General features: G+C 37.1%; 1 protein-coding gene across 1 annotated transcript in view; it reads right to left on the reverse strand.

Annotated features, from left to right (window-relative positions):
* The window catches only part of LRRC7 (leucine rich repeat containing 7), a 481,537-nt gene that overhangs the window by 168,446 nt on the left and 292,190 nt on the right, over nucleotides 1-20,901 (reverse strand). Inside the window, exon 8 of the mRNA XM_081085905.1 lies at nucleotides 11,535-11,598. Within this exon, the coding sequence (XP_080942031.1) occupies nucleotides 11,535-11,598 (64 nt within the window). The remainder of the gene's footprint in view (nucleotides 1-11,534; nucleotides 11,599-20,901) is intronic.

Raw genomic sequence — 20,901 nt, forward strand, 5'->3', positions numbered from 1 at the left:
ATTTTCATGTGGGTCAGATATGAATCTTTGGGGGCAGAAGTCAGATTGTGGTAGACTGAATAATGGACTTCCAAAGATATCAATCTCCTGATCTCTGTGAATATGTTACCTTAAATGGTAAAAGAGAATTTTCATACATGATTAAGTTAATGATCTTGTAATATATTATCCTATATTATCTGGAGGGGTGGGAGGGGGTCCTAATATAATCACAAACATCCTTCTAAGAGGGAGGCAGGAGAGTCAAGAAGATAGAGCAAGAGATGTGATGATGGAAGAGAAGCCAGAGGAGATGTAGTGATAGAGATTGAAGTGATGTGAGAAAGAGGCCACCAGCCTCCAGAAGCTGGAAAAGGCAAGGATCAGATTCTCCCATGAAACCTATAAAAGGAACAAAGCCACGATGACACCCTGATTTTAGGACTTCTGAACTCAGAACGGTAAGATAATAAATTTGTATTGTTTTAAGCCACTAAATTTGTGGTCATTTGTTATAGTTCAGCAATAGGAATACCGGTATATGCTTAGGCCTGGAATGCTGAGTAAAAGTAAAAATATTTTAAGTATAATTTCTATCCTGACTTCCTCTCTGTTGTAATTTTTCTCACGTCACAGACATTTTAGGATGCTAGATAAAAGGAAGTTGCATAAGAATACGTTTATTATAGTTGTAGTGGAATATATTTATATGGATTGCAATCATGTCGGCATATAGTTAACTTATTGCTGGCCATCTAGTGTAGAAATGACTTCCAGAAATATGCCCACTGCTCATTGTGCCACCCCCCTGATCATTAGGACACGAAGGTGCAGGACCAGAGGACATATTGGGACATGAACAGGTCCATTGGCTCCCAGCACCAGAAATATTATGTGGAGGAGGAGAAACAAGGCTTAAAATGTATTGAGCAACAGCTTTTCCAAAATATGACAACAATCCTAAAATTTTATAAGGTGTAACATTGAAAATTGTAAGGCTAAAATAAATGTTTCTGAACTAGCAGTGATAAAATCCACGGTAGATAAAAGATTGGATTATTTGTCTATTCTCTCCATAGAAAATAATATTACAGAATATTTGTCATGTGAAAAGGCTGTCAAAGAGCATGAAACCGAAATGCATGGGGAAAGGAGCATCATAAATGTGTGTTATGCTATTTTTTGGATTTAATGGTGTTTATGGCACTTATCAGCTTTTAAAATTGTACTTTATTAATTTTAATTTGTAATTTAAAATTTGTAGTTTCTTTTTTCATTCACTTATGTACTTAATTGTGTATTCCTAGTTGTGTATTACTTTTTTTTTTTGAAAGAGGGTATCCCTAACTGGCAAGTTCAGATTCTACTTCTGGCCTATATCTTTAAAGTTTACCCAGAAACCAACTCTTTACCACCTCACTGATACTACCCCAATCCAGCACACTGTAATTTCCTTCCTGTATTATTGCAACAACTTCTTAATTGGTCCCTTTAACTCCACCTTGCCCCACTTTCTAACTATTCTCCCCACAGCAGTCAAAGTGATCCTGGCAATGTAATGTAATGTGATGTAATATAATGTACAATAATGTAAATTAATGTAATATAACATACTGTAACCTAGTGCAATATAATATAATGTAACAATGTAAGTCAGACCAGTGGTTCTACTTGTTCAAAACCTTAAAATGTCTTACAGGATTCTATCTCTATTCCCCTACCCCAACCCACTCCATTCCCAAATAATTGATCACCCCCCTCTCCTCACTTAATGTATTCTAGCCATTCTAGTCTTATTTTGTTGTTGTTAATCCTCACCCAAGGATATTTTCCATTGAGTTTTAGAGAGAGTGGGAGGGAGGGGGACAGAGACAGAGAAACATTGATGTGAGAGAGACACATCAATTGGTTGCCTCCTGCCCACACCCCAACCAGGACTAAGGATCAAGCCTGCAACCTTTGACCTGAATCGAACCCAGCACCCTTCAGTCTGTGAGCTGATGCTCTACCCAACCCAAACCAACCAGGGCCATTCTAGTCTTTTTGATGTCCACATGTTATGCCTGCTCTCATCTTTGATGTTTGTACTTTTCCTGTACCCTCTTCTAGAACAATCTTCCGCCCAGATATTTGCATGATTTCTTCTCTAGTTTTCTTTAAGTTTTTATTAAAATGTCATCTTCTGAGTGAAGCTTCTCTGGCCACCTACACTTAGTTACACCACACACACACACACACACACACACACACACACACACATGCACACGCACATGTGCACACACACATACACATTCTTCATACCCTTTTCTTTATATTTCTATATTTCTCCTTGGCATTTTCATTCTTTTAGTTTGATTTGTTGTGAAACCTGAAATCAAATAACTTTTTTTCTATTAATTCAATTTCAGGTAATACATCCAGATATTACCAACTCAGTATGTAAGTCAGGAAGATTCCAGTTTGAATTTGATTACTCTACATACAATTTATGTTTGTTATTTAGGTGACTCACAATCCCTATTCACAACTCAAGAATGTTCTCCTGGGTGTGCTCCATGATTACATAATCTCCTGTTTTCTTTGTGAAGCCTTGATTTTAAATTTGTATTCTTACTTAATGTAGTCTACCCTGGTTGAATCAGGGAGTGTTTATTTTTTCTTTAATTTCTCTGGTAGAACTCTTGATAGAATCACCAAGGTACTTGACTACATTGAGATATGTGCCACTTTTAGAACAATTAATTTATAGAAAGGCAAACAGAGCTAATTAGTTTCATTCACAGTGCCCAGTTATGATACTAAAGTAATAAGAAATGGCAATGAGGGAAAATTGCTTCCTTTGAAAACAAAGGCAAAGGTGACTTATTTTATTGCTACGAAAGGGAAAGTTTGAAAGCAAGACAGTAAGTTTCTTTATTTGTATGTGTGATATTGGAAATTGCTTTCACAATCCTAAGTAGACAGATGTTGCATTTATAAAAGTGGACACCCAATGTGATCTTCCTGTGATAAAAAGCCTTCACAATTCTTTTCAGTCAGAAAATACATTTTGTTTGAATGATTCATCAAGGATTCCTTTCAAATTTCAGAGTTAGTAGAAATACAGTTTTATTTATTTATTGGGCACAGTTTCAAATTTTGTACTTTTAATTTTCATGGAGAAACTTGTTTGGAAGTGTGTCTCAGAGTGAATTGAAATTGATTCCTCAAAAGATAGCTAATTACAGAATGACTGCTTTTCAGATAAAGTGTTTCCTCTACTTTAGAATTGGAGGAAATACTTCAATTTCCTATTTATGTAGGCATAATTCTGAAGATGAGAATTGGCTGAACTGTTCACTTTTATTTTATTTTATTTTATTTATTTATTTCTTTTTTCTTTATTGATTAAGGTATTACATATGTGTCCTTATGCCCCCCACCCCCCCACTCATGCCCTCATCCCCCTGGTGTCTGTGTCCATTGGTTAGGCTTACATGCATGCATACAAGTCCTTTGGTTGATCTCTCCCCCTTACCCCCCACCCTCCCCTACCTTCCCTCTGAGGTTTGACAGTCTGATTGATGCTTCTCTGTCTCTGGATCTGTTTTTGTTCATCAGTGTATGTTGTTCATTATATTCCAGAAATGAGTGAGATCAAGTGATATTAATCTTTCTATGACTGACTTATTTCACTTAGCATAATGCTCTCCAGTTCCATCCATGCTGTTGCAAATGGTAAGAATTCCTTCTTTTTTACTGCAGCTTAGTATTCCGTTGTGTAGATATACCACCATTTTTTAGTCCACTCATCTGCTGATGGGCACTTAGCTGTTTCCAAATCTTAGCTATGGTAAATTGTGCTGCTATGAACATAGGGGTGCATATATTCTTTCTGCTTGGTGTTTCTAGTTTCTTGGGATATATTCATAGAGTGGGATCACTGGGTCAAATGGTTCACTTTTAAAATCAAATCATTCCCCATTCAAGTCATTGAGAAATATTTATCAAGCACCAGTTGGGAACCTGGTGCTCTGCTAGGAAGAGGGAAAGCTTTCTGGAGAGAATGATACTGCAAGTGAGTTGGCAAAAATAAACATTTGTTTTACTTTAAATGTTTAAGCTATTGCCTTTTAGCTGTGGGCCCATTATATTCTGCTTGTAATTCAGAGATTAACATTTCTTTTTGGACAGGCAGCTCTGTGACAGGCACTGACAGTTGGGTGTGCTGGAGAGAGACCGGGAGGCCAGAGGAAGAAGATGGGACTTGCTCCTTGTTTTACTTCCTTGTCATTTTAGAATCTCAACAGTAGCATCAATGGCAACGCTTCTCCTTGTAGCAACAATGAACCTCAGCAACAGCAATTTTCAACACAACTAGAACCAACCTTATCAGGCCCCCTAAGGGACACCACTATTACCTAGCTGGCTGGTGCCCTCTATAGATGTCTTAGTCCCAGCTTTAGGTTTTCCCAGTTCCCTACACTACCTTCTCCCATTTGTTTCCTAGAGATTTTAGCTACTTCCTCGAGCAGTGATGGCAAACCTTTTGAGCTCGGCGTGTCAGCATTTTGAAAAACCCTAACTTAACTCTGGTGCCGTGTCACATATAGAAATTTTTTGATTTTTGCAACCATAGTAAAACAAAGATTTATATTTTTGATATGTATTTTATATATTTAAATGCCATTTAACAAACAAAAATCAACAAAAAAAATGAGTTCGCGTGTCACCTCTGACACACGTGTCATAGGTTCTCCATCACTGTCCTAGAGTTATGTCTGTAACCCTTCAGTGCTTCTTTTTTACTCTTTTAGTTCTCTGATGCACAATTAACCTTTCTTTATGTGAAACTTTCTTTGTGAAATAATTGATATAGTTTCCACCTCCTGCCTGGACTTTGATACAGAAATTGATGTGCCTGTAATAATTTAAAAAATAAGCTTCATTTTTCAAAAAATTCTTGATATATTAATAACATTTGTCAATGTCTATGATATATATCTACAATATCATTGTCCTTGGACATTTTACAAATATAAGAAATGGAAGAGTTAGTGACTCAGATGTTTCAAATATATTCCTTAAAATTGGGGTAGCCAGTTATTTGATGACAAATTGTATTTTATTACTATCTACTTATAAACTTTACTTGAAGAATAACTGACAAAGTGTGATTAATAGGTGTGGGAAACCTATGCTGTAATCACTCATAAAGAAAATTACTGCATATGATAATAAAGTGCTTGCCTCAGGTATACAGGCATCCCAGGTAATTAAAAATGAGTCCACCCTGGGCAAATTAGGGAGCTGAAACCATTGGTAGCTACACTTTTTAGTAGAATGAGTTTAATTCTTAAGTTAAATTCTTTAATTAAATTCAAATTAATTGTAGATACAAGTTAAAACATTAGCATAAGTATTAATTGTTTTAAATTTCTATGAAAGCACATTGGTAGTATTTATATAGTCCAAACAGATAATCTATGCAATTGTTGGTATTTCTTCTCAGAGTTTCTCCATTCTTTATTTATCTATTTGAATTTTTTGTTGGACTCTATGAAATAAAGTGAAGAATGTCAACCAAAATGAATTCATTTTGAATACTAAGGTTAGAAATTCTTGCTTCTAGTGGTCTGTAGACTTACTGAGCATTTCCTGATGAGTTCTTTGAACTTTTAAATCCAATCCATCTTTGCATTGTGTTTTTAAAAAACTTAAAATTATTTATTTACTCATTGATTTCAGAAAGGAAGGAAGAGGGAAAGAGTTATATAGAAACATCTATGATGAGAGAGAATCATTGATTGGCTGCCTCTTGCATGCTCCCCACTTGGGATTGAGCCTGCAACCCGGGCATGTGCCTTAGACCAGAATTGAACCCAGGTTCCTTCAATCCACAGGCTGATGCTCTATCTACTGAGCCAAACCAGCTGAGGCTTAAATGTTTTTTTTTTTTTTTTTTTATCATGTGAAATAACTCTTTTTACTCTTTAAATATTTTTGTTGCTATCACTTAGGTATTTGTTTATTACAATTTATTTTTTTTAATGCAGAATTTGAGTGGCCTATAATTAAAAAATATCTGTCAGTAATTGGTACATTAAATAGTTCAAGGAGTTAAAATACTCTTAAAATGATCTTACCATTCTGCTTCAAATTCTGAGGAATGAGTATGTTTGGTAGAGAGACCAAGATGCTTTCTTTAATGATACAAAATAAACATTTAAAAATTATCACCTATCTGATTACTTTTTCAGAAAAAAAAACATAAATTAATTAATAAAATAGAATTTTAAGATCACATATCATACTCATATTCATATTTAATCCAAATTCCAGCAGGAAAGACAGACCATATAGGTAAAAGGCAACATTTGAGGAGATAAGGACTGATAATTTTCCAAAACTGATGAGAAACATAAAATCACAGGTAGAGAAAGTACACAAGAATAATGTATACAAATCTCACATATGAGCAAGGATTTTTAAAAATCCTAGATAGGCTTGAACTGCATACTGTTTATATAGATGGTCATTATCATTGTTATATCATAATCATGTTGGATCTATTTCAGAGATTCAAAGGTGGTCTTACATTAGAAACTGTCTCTATATAATTCACAGCATTAATAGATTCAAGGAGAAAAAATGCTATTACCTCGATAAACGTCAAAAAGCTTTTTATAGAGCTTGACATCTCCTTATGATAAATTGTCTTAGTAATTTAGAAATAGGAAGGTAAATCCTGAAGCTAACCCAAACTAATAGTAAAGAATATTCTTAATAACAAAACATTAAGTAAATTTCCATTAAAATCAGGAATCAGACAATAACAATTACTTCTATTCAACTATTCACAGACTTTTGATTCACTACACAGAATAATCTAAAGAATCTAAGGCAATTATTCATGTTTTTAGTAGAGTTTAATAGGTAGCTGGATATAAGCAAAAAACAAAAAATCAAATGGATTACTGTACACTTGCAACAAAACAGTTGGAGACAATAACCTTTGAAAAGTATACTGATAACTACAACAAAAATATAGGTACTTAGGGCTAACCTAAAAATGTGTAAAACTTTTTTTGAAGAAACTTTTGAAACTTAGCTGAAGATTGAAATAGACAAACAAATTGAGATATGTCATGTTGGTTTCTAATGAAAATCAATATCTTAGAATTTTCCATTGTTAATCCAATCAAATTTGGTTTATAGAATCTAATAGAATCAATGCATTTCTAATCAAATTACAAGAATTTTCTTTTTAAAACTTCATAAACTAATTCTAAAATTCATATGAAAAACAAATGTCCAGACCAGTGCAGGGAGGGGAGCAGCGAGGTAGTGAGAGAGGCTGGAAGCTAAGAAGCTGGGACTGAATTAGAGGGATGGTCAGTAGGGCTTCACATTGGTTCTGGATCCACCTACTGATCCCATCATCCTCCAGGCTCTGCTGCTCAGTCTGCTCTATATTCTTCTCATTTGTGGTGATTTGCTTTCAGGGTTCCATTATTTCCTCAACCAGTTCAGGACAATAGGGACTCAGTTCATTGGACAGATCTCTATATACCTGAAATCTATACCTACCATAGGGTTTTTGGGCCCTGTGACAACTACTGAATCTGTTTTAGTGGCCCTGACCATTCTATGACTCTGGGAAGATCTGAATCATTATGTGATAGTACACAGAAGATTTTAAGGATTGATGTGATCCAGTTCCACAAATCAACCTAATAGTGTCCCATCTCTGACCTGGCTCCAAATAATACACATTTGATCTCATTAAAAGAAAATGAGGGGGAGAGGCAGGAAGAAGACACTGGAAAAATATTAATTTTGATCATATAAGGAGATAAGGTTGTGGATGACTTTTACTATCATTTTATACTTTTTAAAAAACTTCTAAAATTTGAAAACTATTCATTTATTAATTTTATATTGAAAAAACAAAACAAAAAACAAGCCATGAAAGAAATAATTAGAAAACAACAACAATCACCCAAACATTGCCCCGCTAACATGGCTCAGTGGTTGAGTATCAACCTATGAACCAGGAGGTCACGACTTATTCCCAGTCAGGGTAGATGCCCAGGTTGTGGGCTTGATCCCCAAGATGGAGTATGTAGGAGGCAGCCGATCAATGATTCTCTTTCATTATTGATGTTTCTATCTCTCTTCCTCTCCATTCCTCTCTGAAATCAATAAAAATATATTAAAAAACTCCACCCCAACATTAATAACCTATTATGTCCCTAGAAGTTTGCCCAGCATTTTTTGGTGGTTACTACTGTTAGAAACATAAAATAATACCTTCTGTTTAGAAATTTTCATTATAACAGGAGCATCCATTAATAGATATTTCAAGTTTGAATCTCATTTGGGATATTTATATTGATTTTTAAGCAAGTAAATTTTTGTTCTTATTAGGCTTTCACATTCTAAGGTTTTTAAAAGTTACTTATTGTCATTTTTCTCTCCACATCGGTCTCATTACCATGTCACACAAATGAATCACCTAATAGTAATCTCCTGGGTGTCAACATCTAGCTGTAGAATAGAATTTAATCCTCTTCCTTTCATATTACATTATTTCCAGAGGCCTCTTATCATAGAAAATTCTCTTATTTTTTCATTAAAGGTTGTATTGTCAGAGAAATAATAGTCCCACACATATGACTAATAAAAGCCAGCCATTTGATTAAAAGTGAATAACATTAGGAATGTGAAGTTCAATAATTATACTTCCCCCACTCCTACAAATAACTGTGTATTATCACATTAAGTGCCCTGGGGTAACTGAAAAAAAATTAAGAAGAGACTGCTTTGTGACCATTATGGAATATTGGGAGTTCAAAAGTAAAAAATAAATGTTTCTGCTTGGATGATTTCTTAGATACCATAAAGTGTAAGATAAAGAAAATATATTTTAGGAGGCCAATGCCTTATCCATTAGGCTACTGGGGCTTCAGATAAAGAAAATATATTTTAAATTTACTTTTAGTAAGTCTATTTTAAAAAAAATAAATATTCATCTCTGTTTCCAAATATCTCTCTATAAAAGCCTAATATGCAAAGTGTCCCCTCTGGAGTTCAACCTACCAGTTCACTCGCTCGCTCTGACGTGTGCTGACCACCAGGGGGTGGCGTGGAACAAAGGAAGGCCCCGGCTGGCAGCCAGCAGCTGCTAGGGACCCTACCCATACACGAATTTCATGCACTGAGCCTCTAGTTTATAATAAAAGATTTATTCATAAACTATACAAATGAAAGGCTTGCAAAATGATACATCTGATGAAATTAAAATTCACTGAAACACATAGTAAGTGTTTATGATAGAGTATTATGCATGAAATTCTCTCAAAAAGCCTACAAAAGAGATGAGAGTGAGATCCTTGTTTTAGTAAAGAGAATGTTGATGAGAGAGAGTGAGCTACAAACCCAAAGGAACCCACCTAGCCGGAGATGGAGTTGAGAGTCAAATCTCAGTTGTCATGATCCACTGTCTATGGCTTCTCAACTACTAGGCCAAGCTACATCTCTTCATAAAACTATGGGCAGATCCCACCTTCCTAAGGACTAATTTTAAAGCTACCAGTATTAACTAGCTTTGCCACTATCTGTTATTGACAATCCAGGCTGCCCTATAACAATGTTGAGAGCGTGCAAAGCAGGACAAACTTGACAGTGAGATGCAGCAGGCAGAGGGAGGCTCTGCACTTCATTTGTCCTGGCCTCTCTCAGGTTGCACATCATGTAGGCACTTAGGGTCTATGTCTACTGGCTATGGGGCTGCTATACGGGTTATGGTTGTTGAAGAACCCTCACAACAGAAACCAGGAGATGAACTGCCAAGCCTGATGCTGGAAGGAAGACAGGGCAGAGACTCATGTGTCTATAGCCTATGAGAGCTGAGTGGTGGCAGGTCCAGCAAGAGGGAGATATCTCCTGAGCCCAAAGGAAATATCGCCGGAGCGATGACTGGTTCAGAACTACAGATTTAACACGGGAGACAGGCCCAGCTGCAGACAGCAGCCCAGAGCATGTGCTGCCAGCATGCTTCTGAAAACCAGCCCAAGTCCAGGAGAGTCCCTTTCCTAAGGTCAGAGAGACGTGCAGCCACCTTCCCACATATCCAATTCCATCTTAAGGAGAAAAGCAGGGAAGGTGAGAGGATACACGAGACACAGAAATGCTATGCAAAGAAGATGAGCACAATCTAGAGCAGTGGTCGGCAAACTGCGGCTCGCGAGCCACATGCGGCTCTTTGGCCCCTTGAGTGTGGCTCTTCCACAAGATACCACGTGTGGGCGCGCACGTACAGTGCAATTGAAACTTCGTGGCCCATGCGCAGAAGTCAGTATTTTGTGGAAGAGCCACACTCAAGGGGCCAAAGAGCTGCATGTGGCTCGTGAGCCACAGTTTGCCGAGCCGCAGTTTGCCGATCACTGAGAGGAACCATGTAACCTTTAAAGAAGATTAAACTTTTAATCACACAAGAAAAGTACCTTTTTACCTTCCACAAACAGCTAATCGACTGTGGGATAATGATCAGATCAGTTATGGTTAAAGAAAAAAAAAAGTTAATTTTTTTGCTCATTCAACATGCAGTGTAATTTACACTGACACCCCTGTACATTAGATTTACTGTGAATCACATTTTCCAGGTCCGGCACCTACATTATCTCATTTAATTCTCACACAAGCCCTGTAAGGGAGGAATCATTATAATCTCCACTTTATAGACGAGGAAAATGAGGCTTAGAGAGGTTCAGTAATTCACACATGGTCACATCGCTAGCAACATAGCTGGGAGAGGAAAGCCGATTACTTAACTGTTTTAACTTATAAATAATTAAAATACATTTTAGATGAATTGGATTTTTGATATTTGATGATGTTCAAGTGGAAGACTTCTGAAATAGAAAGCTGAGTGTGCTCGCAAAGGAGTATTTGCTTTCTAATTTGCATTAGAGACTTTAGTCTTCAGGCAAATTTTAAAGGACACGTAAGCTTGAAAGGAGAAATCCGAATTCTGTCATATTTGATCGTAGTGAGGTTGTAACATGTGTTCACTAGAAAGATACTTTCAGGACAATTAGAAATAGAAGACAATTCACGTCTCCTCTTCACTAAGAAGCCTCCAAGGCAGAAGTTTCCAAGGTTTAGATTTTGAGTTAAGTCTTGGTTTAACTCCTGTTAAACCACATTAAAGCCATGTAAGTTGGTGACCACTTTGAGCTCATTTCCATAAAGTTACCATGGCAACATGTCAAAGCGGGAGGAAATGAGATAACCTTTGTCATACATGGAACATGGTGCCTGCCACATAACTGGTGCTCAAAACTGTCAAACTGCCTCTGCTTATCCCCCTTGTTGTAGTGAATCCTAATATTATCCAGTTCTCTGTGGCTTACTATAGAGCCAAACAATTATTTTAATCCCCAGATTTTATTTTGTTTCTATATTTAGCAAATGCAAATGTACACTTGCTGATTTGATACCTGGAGCTACAAGGACAAAGAAAAAAATCTCCTGGGGTGTATTTATCAAGTTTAGAAAATGCATTCGCTTACCAGCTCACTGAATTCATTATTTCCTAGGTCAAGTCTTTCCAGCTGGGCCAGTTTGTGCATTGACCTGTAACAGAGGGAGAAAAATACCATTGTGAGGCAAAGCATGACACATTACTCCAGAACATCTCACCCACCTCCCTGTTAGATTTCCCTGTTTGTACAGTGCACAGCAACAGGGGTGCTTTCCAGCAAGAATCAAACTGCAAATAACAGTAACCTATGCACACTGCTACCTGAAAACCTTTAGTAGTTTACCATGTTCCCAAATGCCAGTCTAGCTAAAGTACAGGGTTGGCTGCTTTTTTTAAAAAAATATATTTTATTGATTTTTTACAGAGAGGAAGGGAGAGGGATAGAGAGTTAGAAACATCAATGAGAGAGAAACGTCGATCAGCTGCCTCCTGCATACACCCTACTGGGGATGTACCCGCAACCAAGGTACATGCCCTTGACTGGAATCAAACTGGGACCCTTCAGTCTGCAGGCCAATGCTCTATCCACTGAGCCAAACCAGTCAGGGCAGGGTTGGCTGCTTTATAAAAACCTGGGAAGCTTGTTAAACATCTACACCAGTAGGAGGTATAGTTTCGAACAACTATATTTTTAAGTCACCACAGGTTTGGGAACCAATGATAGCCCAATTCCTAGCAGAGCATTCTAAAAAGCCACAATATAGACACAATAGCACCATCAATCTTGTCATTTTCTACTTCCCTACATGAACTTCTGCTATAGACAAACGTTATATTCACTGTCTCCTAAACATATTGGCTTGGATGCTCTGAATAATTGCAGAACCTTGGGCAAGAGATGCTGCCAAAGGTTAGAGATGCCTTAGCACATGCTATATGCATCAGCATATCTCAAGCCACTCACAAGTACAACATGCAACAGAAGAAAAGATAGTGTATTTCTGAGTGTCAAATTTTTACTTCTCCACCGACCAGAATGCTGTCCTTATATATGCTGACTACACAGAAATTCTGGAGACATCACTGACTCACATCTTAGAAATTTTAGTGCCTTCAACTTTAGAATGGATATAGCAATTATCTTACAGGGCTTTTATGAGCATTAAAGGAAATTCTAGTGTAATCCAGACACTGTCAGGTACTCCAAAATGCAAACCTGTGTGTACCCTTTATTCACCCAGCAACTGTTATTGAAAGACCATGGTACCAGAGAATCTTCTGAGGTCTGGGTACAGCAATGAATAAACGAGACAAAAACTCCTGCCCAAAAGGACTTTATATTGCAGTGGTGGTGGGGGGGGGGGAGGAGGGATTACAATTAATGTTAAGTAAAATAAAATAATATACTAGAATGTTATAAATGCTATGGAGAAAAGTCAAATAGTCAAGGCACACAGTAAGAATTTACATGGAGGATCGCAATTTTTAATAGGGGGGTCAGATAGATATTACTCAAAAGGACAAAATTTGAGCCGAGGCTTAAAAGAAATGAAGGAGTATGCCAGTGCATCAACTCTAAAGCAGGAACATATTACTTGCTTGAAGACATCCCAGGAGCGTAGTGTGGCTGAAGCAGAGTGAGGGAGAGGGAGAGCGAGAGTAAGGAGATGATAATGAGGAGTTAGATAGAAGCGCGTCTTAACAGCCCAATAGAGACATTGGCTTTGATTCTGAGTAAGATGGAGGGTCTTTGAAAGGTTTTGATCAAAGGTAGGACTGAAGTGACTTGTTAAAAGATCATAGCCTATTTCAGAAACAGCAGGTTAGTAACAATAGTAAGAAATAATAAAAAAAATGAGACAAATAATAAGAAATCAGGAATAAAATGTAGGAAAGGGCTAGATCATAAGGTCATACATGTCAGGCCAAGGAATTTGAGTTTTAGTTTAAAGGCAATAAAACCTTTAAAATTTAGAGAGCAAAGACTTACCAGACTTGTATTTTATAAAGCTCACTCCAGTAGCTTGGAATGGTGTGGATAATGGTGAGAGGATGTGCTAGCAAAGAGGCTAAATAAAAAAATGGCCCTGAAAACCATGTCAAAATGACGATGACCGATTGGATGTGGGAGGTAAAAAAGAGGAAAAATTAAAGATAATTTCTTGATTGAGTAGCAGTTGTGGGAATATTGGAATGGAGTGGATCTAAGGTGGAGATTGGTTGGATGTAGTGAATAATGCTATTTAAAATACTATAGTGACTTTGAAGTGAATGTGAGAGACCTTTATTAGGGAAAATGTGTGTGTGTGTGTATGTGTGTATGTGTGTGTGAAAAAGGGAGGGAAGGAGAGAGAGAGAGAGAGAGAGAGAGAGAGAGAGAGAGAGAGAGAGAGAGAAAGAGAGAATGAATAGAGAGAAAAGAGCTCAGATAAAAGTCTTGACTGGGAAATAAATATTTAAAAAATAAGTGGAATATTTCTTGTCTACTCCACCTAAAAATTATATCTCCTTTTTTAAAATACACATACCATTTGCTTCCTTTTCCAGGGTTTATTTGATATTTACCACTTAATTTCTTGAATTATTAGTTTTTTCATGTCTACATGCCTCCTTTCTCCGCCAGATCTTAAAACGCGCTTTAAGATGCTCAGAGGGACTGCCATCCATTCAGCCATCCAGCCATCCAGAGGTTGTGCAACCTTGTGGGCAACATCTAAGAGAACATCTGCCTCGCCTCCTGCCAAATCTATGCCACTGAATAGATGCATCTAGTGGGAAAAGTGGCTGGGCCACAAGAAGAGAAAATCAGATTTTCTTCTGAGCCTGGAAACATTAAAGAATGGCAAATTCTTGCAAATCTTGTTTCTAGCAACAAGCAAACAATGAGCATCAAGGCCTTGGGAGTCAAGGAGAAGGATCCAGTGGCCAAACGTGGCAAGTGAGTGAGAAATGAGCACAGGGGTAGCAGAGCCACCTGCATGTGACTTGACCCTGTGGCCTTAGGGAACAAATATGCTAGTGAGAACCACCATGACCTGAAGACCAGAGGCCCTTCCACAATTATTTGGATTCTATGAACTTGGTGGTTCTCACAGTCTCCTAGGAGGCTATTGTATAAGCCTGAGAGCAGATTTTCCCCCCTAGTTCTAGTGATTGATGACCAAGACAAAATTAATTTTATTAAATGAATAAATGAGTTACACCTTGTACTTGGGTATCCTAAAGCAAATTGCATTAGTTAAAGGATTTACCTCTTTTCTAGGTTAAATATTAGTGACCTCTTAATCATCCCTTGTGTGATAGGATTTTCAACCCCCTAAACACCTGATCATCTTAATTTAGACTTAGTAAAAATTCTGAGTTTTTCTCTTCCAAAACAAGACCAGGTTCAAATCTGGCACTCATGTTATTGTAAATAAAGAAGTATGGCCCAGCCAGCGTGGTTCAGTGGTTGAGCCTTGACCCATGAACCAGGAGATCACTGTTCGATTCCAGGTCAGGGCACATGGCCGAGTTTGGGGCATGATTCCCAGTAAGGGGCATGCAGGAGACAGCCAGCTGATCAATGATTCTTTCTCATCATTGATGTTTCTATCCCTCTCTCCCTTTCCCTTCCTCTCTGAAATCAATAGAAATATATGTAAAAAAAAAGAATTATGGAACACATCTAGGCTTATTTGTTAATATATTATCTGGGGCTATCTTGCCTGGCAACAACAGAATTGAGACACCATTTAGATCACAGAACCTCTGATGACCAGCTGGCACTCAGGGTTGAACACTATTCTCTAGTGTGGGTCTCTAAGACAATGTAGAAAAAAGTGATTATTTTTTCATTTCTATTACTGTTATTCAAGCGTGATTCTTTTTGTGGGAAGACAGGTAACCTCTATGCCACCACTAAGCCCTTTTCTTTTTAGTTTTAGGCTACTGCCTTTGAAAACTGTGCTTCATAAATTCATACCTAGGGAACTACATTTTAAATGTAAACTCTAGCTTCCTACCATCCCTTTGCCATTCTTTTGAATGGGCAACATTTTTTCTTTTTCTTGTTCTGGTACACCAAGAAAGTTTTCTGTCCCATGAGGTGTTCTGAACTATTTTCTAAAGCTTAAGTTACTTAAAATATATTTTATTCTATTTTAATTTTATCTCATTTTATTTTATTTTATTTTTTTAAAATATATTTTATTGATTTTTCACAGAGAGGAAGGGAGAGAGATAGAGAGAGTTAGAAACATCGATGAGAGAGAAACATCGATCAGCTGCCTCTTGCATATCCCCCACCGGGGATGTGCCCGCAACCCAGGTACATGCCCTTGACCGGAATCGAACCCGGGACCTCTCAGTCCGCAGGCTGACGCTCTATCCACTGAGCCAAACCGGTTTCGGCTCATTTTATTTTTTATGCTCTTAGTTTCCATCATTGTTTAATTGTTATCACCAAAGTTTCCTTTCATCATTACATTCTCACTTCTGTTTTTGAAGTTATCAGTCCAATATGACTTTGTATCTTTAAGATTACTACATTTTTACTTTTGTTTTTGAAGATGTCATTCAATATTATTTCTTATGTTTCACACCTTTCAAATGGACTGTTTTTACCCCAAGATTTTATCCAGTCTGTAACATAGCCTATTGCTTTTCTTGATCATGTGCTAGCTGCTAAACTATAATCATTCTGTCAAATTGTCCAGAAAATGTTCCTTTCAGGTGAACATATGAAATACGTTTTTAATTCCCTCAGGATACAAATAAGTGAAGCTTTGCCAGATAAATAAAATAGAACTCATGGCATTTTTATGGTAGTAGTGTCCTTTTCTGAGCATTCATTCACTCAGTTTGTGATTGTTATGGCAGGTACCATGTGGATATTGCAGTTACAAAGATTTCTGGGACTCAGTGTTTCCCAACTGCGGAACTATTGACATTTTGACTGATTACTTCTTTAATACAGGGTCTTAATGTGAGCTTTGTAGAATGTTTACCACATCCCACACAGTCTGCACTCTGAGAGACTTATTTTCCAAATGGGAATGACCTTTAAATGAATAGTTACTTCACAGGGTGATAAGTGCTGGGATAAAAGTATGTATAGATTGCCATAGGAGCTAAAAAAAAAAGAACACCTAGCAGTTGAGTAATTATGGGAAACTTCAAGAAGAGGTGACATTTCAGCCGGGTTTTGTAGAACCTTGCTCTATGAATCACATGTATTTGCACATATGAAAAGAAACAATGAAAATAATAAGAGTACAATATTAACACGTGTCCTCAAAGGAAGTAAAATAAAATATTTTGCTCCATAGTAACTCTAAAAATTCCCTGTAGTCTTTGTTGCAGGAAACCCTGTTGTCCTACCCTCATGGCTGGATAAGAGGACTTCTGGGGTGTAGTGATTTTGTGCACCATAGGTTGGCTAGCAGCATCCAAGGGCTCTACCTACCGGACAGGAGTAGCACCATCCCCAATTTCACAACCAAATATCTCCAGATATTTTCAAATGTGCCCTGGGTTGGGGTGAGGGGGCAAAACCACCTTGAGCTGTGATCCATTTTGCTAGAGAAATACTTCAGGCCTTGATCGCCTCACTTTACTGGTTAAGAGGAGGTGACCTTTCTATCTCCATTTGTTTACCTCCTTGCTAGGTGGATTCCCATGTGGCCTGTCCTTATGCAATTCAAGCCAGCCTGCTGGAGAGATGCACACATTTGACTTTGCAACCTAGTTCCTTACAGCAAGCACATGTGGATCTGGTCCTATCTTTTTGTCCCCACAGAGATCCAACGGGTGTGATTTCCCCTTATAAATGACTGGCCTTGAAGACGTGATAGCCACCATAGGTCGGCGAGCAAATATTAAGACTTGGTCACAAATTTGGGCCATGTTCTCAGTCAGTAATGGTGAAAATTTGACCTTTATCTAGCCAAACCTAATATCTTGCTGATTTGTAAGTTTACCTCGTTATCTACTGGAGAAATTCTAATACAATTGGTTGTATTTAATAAAGTTTACTGACCTATGGTCATATTATATATGTAAAATGGTAGAAATGCGTGAAATTTGATTGTGACTGTTATCATTGCTATCTCTCCTTTCCATCATGTTCTTTTCCCATAAATATCAGAGTTAATACCTTTTTCTCATCTCAGCTCATGTTTCCTTTTAAGATAGTCCATCCCCACTATCCAAACTAAAGTCTCCTTTCTGTCTTCACTTTGTATATTTTTAGCCTGTTTTATTTTCTTCTTAACCTTTACCACTGAAAAATATCATATGTTTATATGTTAGCTAACTAATTTCTCCCTGCTAGATTTAAGCACCATGAGGGCAAGCAACTTGCCAATCTTATTCACACCATAAATAGCTTCCCAATCACTGTTTGTTTAATGAAGATATTCATATATGCATACATGAATTATTCTTTACCAGTGAGAAGTGTGAATACTAGAATATTTACAAAGAAACACCACTACATTTCTGTCAGGCATCTACAGTTAATTAACAGTTGCCATGGAGATATCCTGATATTTTTCATTTCATTTTGTTCATTAGAGTTTTAATGAAAACTATAATGAATATACATTTGTTCAAGTACTGTGGAATATGCATGATGGATAAAGGTAGATAAGTTTGAGGGTCACCAGTTCCTGGATACCTACATCTACTGTTAACTTTTTGACATTTCCAATAATATGTTTTTTAGAAATTCAAATAATAAAGTAAATATTAAGTGAAATGCTTAGGTATGTTTTTCACTTCTCTGAATATCTGAAATATCGCAATAAAATTATGCGTGCAGAGTAGTTAAGGACATGGAGTCTGGATTCAGACTACCTGGGTCTGAATCCCACTTCTACTACTCACTAGTTATTTGACTTGGAACAAATTAAAAGAGACTTTTGCACTTTAGTTTTCTTATATGTAATATGGGGATGTTAATAAGAATCCCTACATCATAGGATTATTGTGATGATTAAGATAGTACAGTGGGGCCTTGACTTACGAGTTTAATTCGTTCCGAGACCGAGCTCGTTAAGAAGCTCGTTAACTCAAATTACTGTCAACTCAATGCAAAAAATCGGCCAGTATCTCAAAAAACTCGTTAGTCGGGACACTCGTAAGTCAAGGCCCCACTGTATAGGTAAAGCACATAAATAGTGTTGGACACATGGTAAGTGCTCTGTAAGAGTTAACTACTAAAATACTTCGGGAATGCTTCTTTCAAATTTGGAAATAACTTAAGAAATTGTCTAAGTCAGAGTTTCCTAAAGTTCTCCTAAGGAATTATAGGTGTTGCTTGAGTTAAAAAAAAAATCAAATCGCCAGGACATTTTGGAAAAAAAAGAGTTAGATTTCTAATTGGCAGGACTTCTCAGATAAAATATACAAATGTCTATTGTGATTCTCTAACACAGATGGAAACATTTCAGAGATATTTCCTGTTTATGTGACCAAAAACATTTTTTACTTTCCTCTAGTATATTTCTTAGACTAGGACCACAGTTTGAAAAACTTCTTTTTGAAGATGATGAAATTGAATTCTTGTCCATTTGAGTCCATGAAATCATGTACATACTTGGTCATGGAAACATGGGCCTAGGTGTACTTAAGCATCTTATTCTGAGTATTTAAATTCTATCAGATCACATTCCTTTGTCTGCTTGAAATTCTGACCTGTTAGAATTTCCTGTCACCTCAGCTCCCAATATTCACTTCAGGCTTTCCTTGCATTTTTGACTTTTTTTGGACATGACACCCTGGCTTGATTTTTACATTCCCTTTAAAGACCATGTTGGGCCTGGCAGAAGGTACAGTTTGATTCCAGGTCAGGGCACATGCCTGATTGCGGGCTTGATCATCAGTGTGAAGGTTTCAGGGGGCAGCTGATCAATGATTCTCTCTCATCATTGATGTTTCTATCTTTCTCTCCCTCTTCTTTCCTCTCTGAAATCAATAAAAGTATATTTAAAAATAAATTAAGACCACATTGGTGTTTGCTCTGGCATTATTCATGGCAACCTCAAAAAGGAAATGCTCATTTCTTAGGGACAGGAGAACTGGTCACTTGCGTGAGGTCACACAGAAAGTTAGTGACAGAGCTGACATGGGATCATCTCCATCTAAATCTGGCCTGATTTGTTTGCTTGACCATTGATTAAATATGACTTTTTATGAAAAGTATGTGGTCTACAGCTCACTCTAGTCTAAGAGGAGTTAGCAAACTTTTATTGTAAAGGGCCAGATAGGAAGTGTTTCAGGATCTGCTGTCCATATGATCTCTGTCTCAATTCTGCTGTAGCACAAAAGTAGCCACAAATGTTATGTTAACAAATGGGCATGACTAGCTATAATAATAAAAGCGCAATATGCTAATTAGACCAGGTATCTTTCCAGACGTCCTTCTGGACGTCCTCCCAGAAGACCTTTCGGATGAAGCCATGGCGGCAGGGGCTGAGGCAGAGGCAGCTGCCACGGTGGTGGGAGCCAAGCCCCTTGCATTAATTTCGTGCATCGGGCCTCCAGTGTTCCAATAAAGTTTTGTTTACAAAAACAGGGATGCCAGACTTGAACCACAGACATAGTTTCCCAACCTCTGGTCACATCAGTCCTTAAAATTTAACATCAGTCCTTAAAATCAGAGATGACTTTATGGGTTTATGTTATAAGATTGACCCCTAAGAATCTTTAGGTTTTCAAATCCTTGAATACAAATATGACAGATAAATTAAGGACGTAGGATACTTATTATTAGGGAATTGCCAATAATAACCATTTCTATGCTATTTGAAATTCCCATTTTTTAGGGTACATGTTACTGGAATTCAGGAACATTTTTTTAACACTGTCATTCGATTGCATTTATGAATATCAGCCCTTACTAGCATGCTATTACTTTCTAGCATCTATCCAATTGAAAATCTGGAAAAAGATTCCAGTTGGAACAATGATGGAAAATAATGCATATCTAGGTTCATCTGTCACTTTAATAAAATTATACAAGCTATGATTTTGTCTTTTTATCAGACTCAGAGGTTTTTTGTATTTAAATGTACAATTACCTTTGAAGCCACATAGAGTTGGCAGGACTTGTTTGCCCATAAATTCCCAGTTCAGTAACTTGGGTTTCCTGACTCTCGCAGGATCCTACAAATTTTCAGCATGGGCTTGTGCATTATAAGTTCATGCATTCCAGCTTTTAACTTGTCTTTCAAATGTGCTTGAATACTCTCTCTAATTAGTGACGATACATGGCACAAGGATAGGAAAACTCATTTTTGCTGTTATGGTTCAATGCATTTTTCTTATTGAAACTAAGAGAAAGGATATACTATCTTTGCACTTTGTTTAATCTGTGACCTATGTTTAATGGAAATTTACATTTTGTAACTTAGACATGCCAATTTTACCACATTATGATGTTCTTCCCTTGTTAATAATCTCTCTGGAGATGA

This window comes from Myotis nattereri (genome assembly GCF_964212035.1).
Source record: "Myotis nattereri genome assembly, chromosome: 3".
Classification (NCBI taxonomy): Eukaryota; Metazoa; Chordata; class Mammalia; order Chiroptera; family Vespertilionidae; genus Myotis; species Myotis nattereri.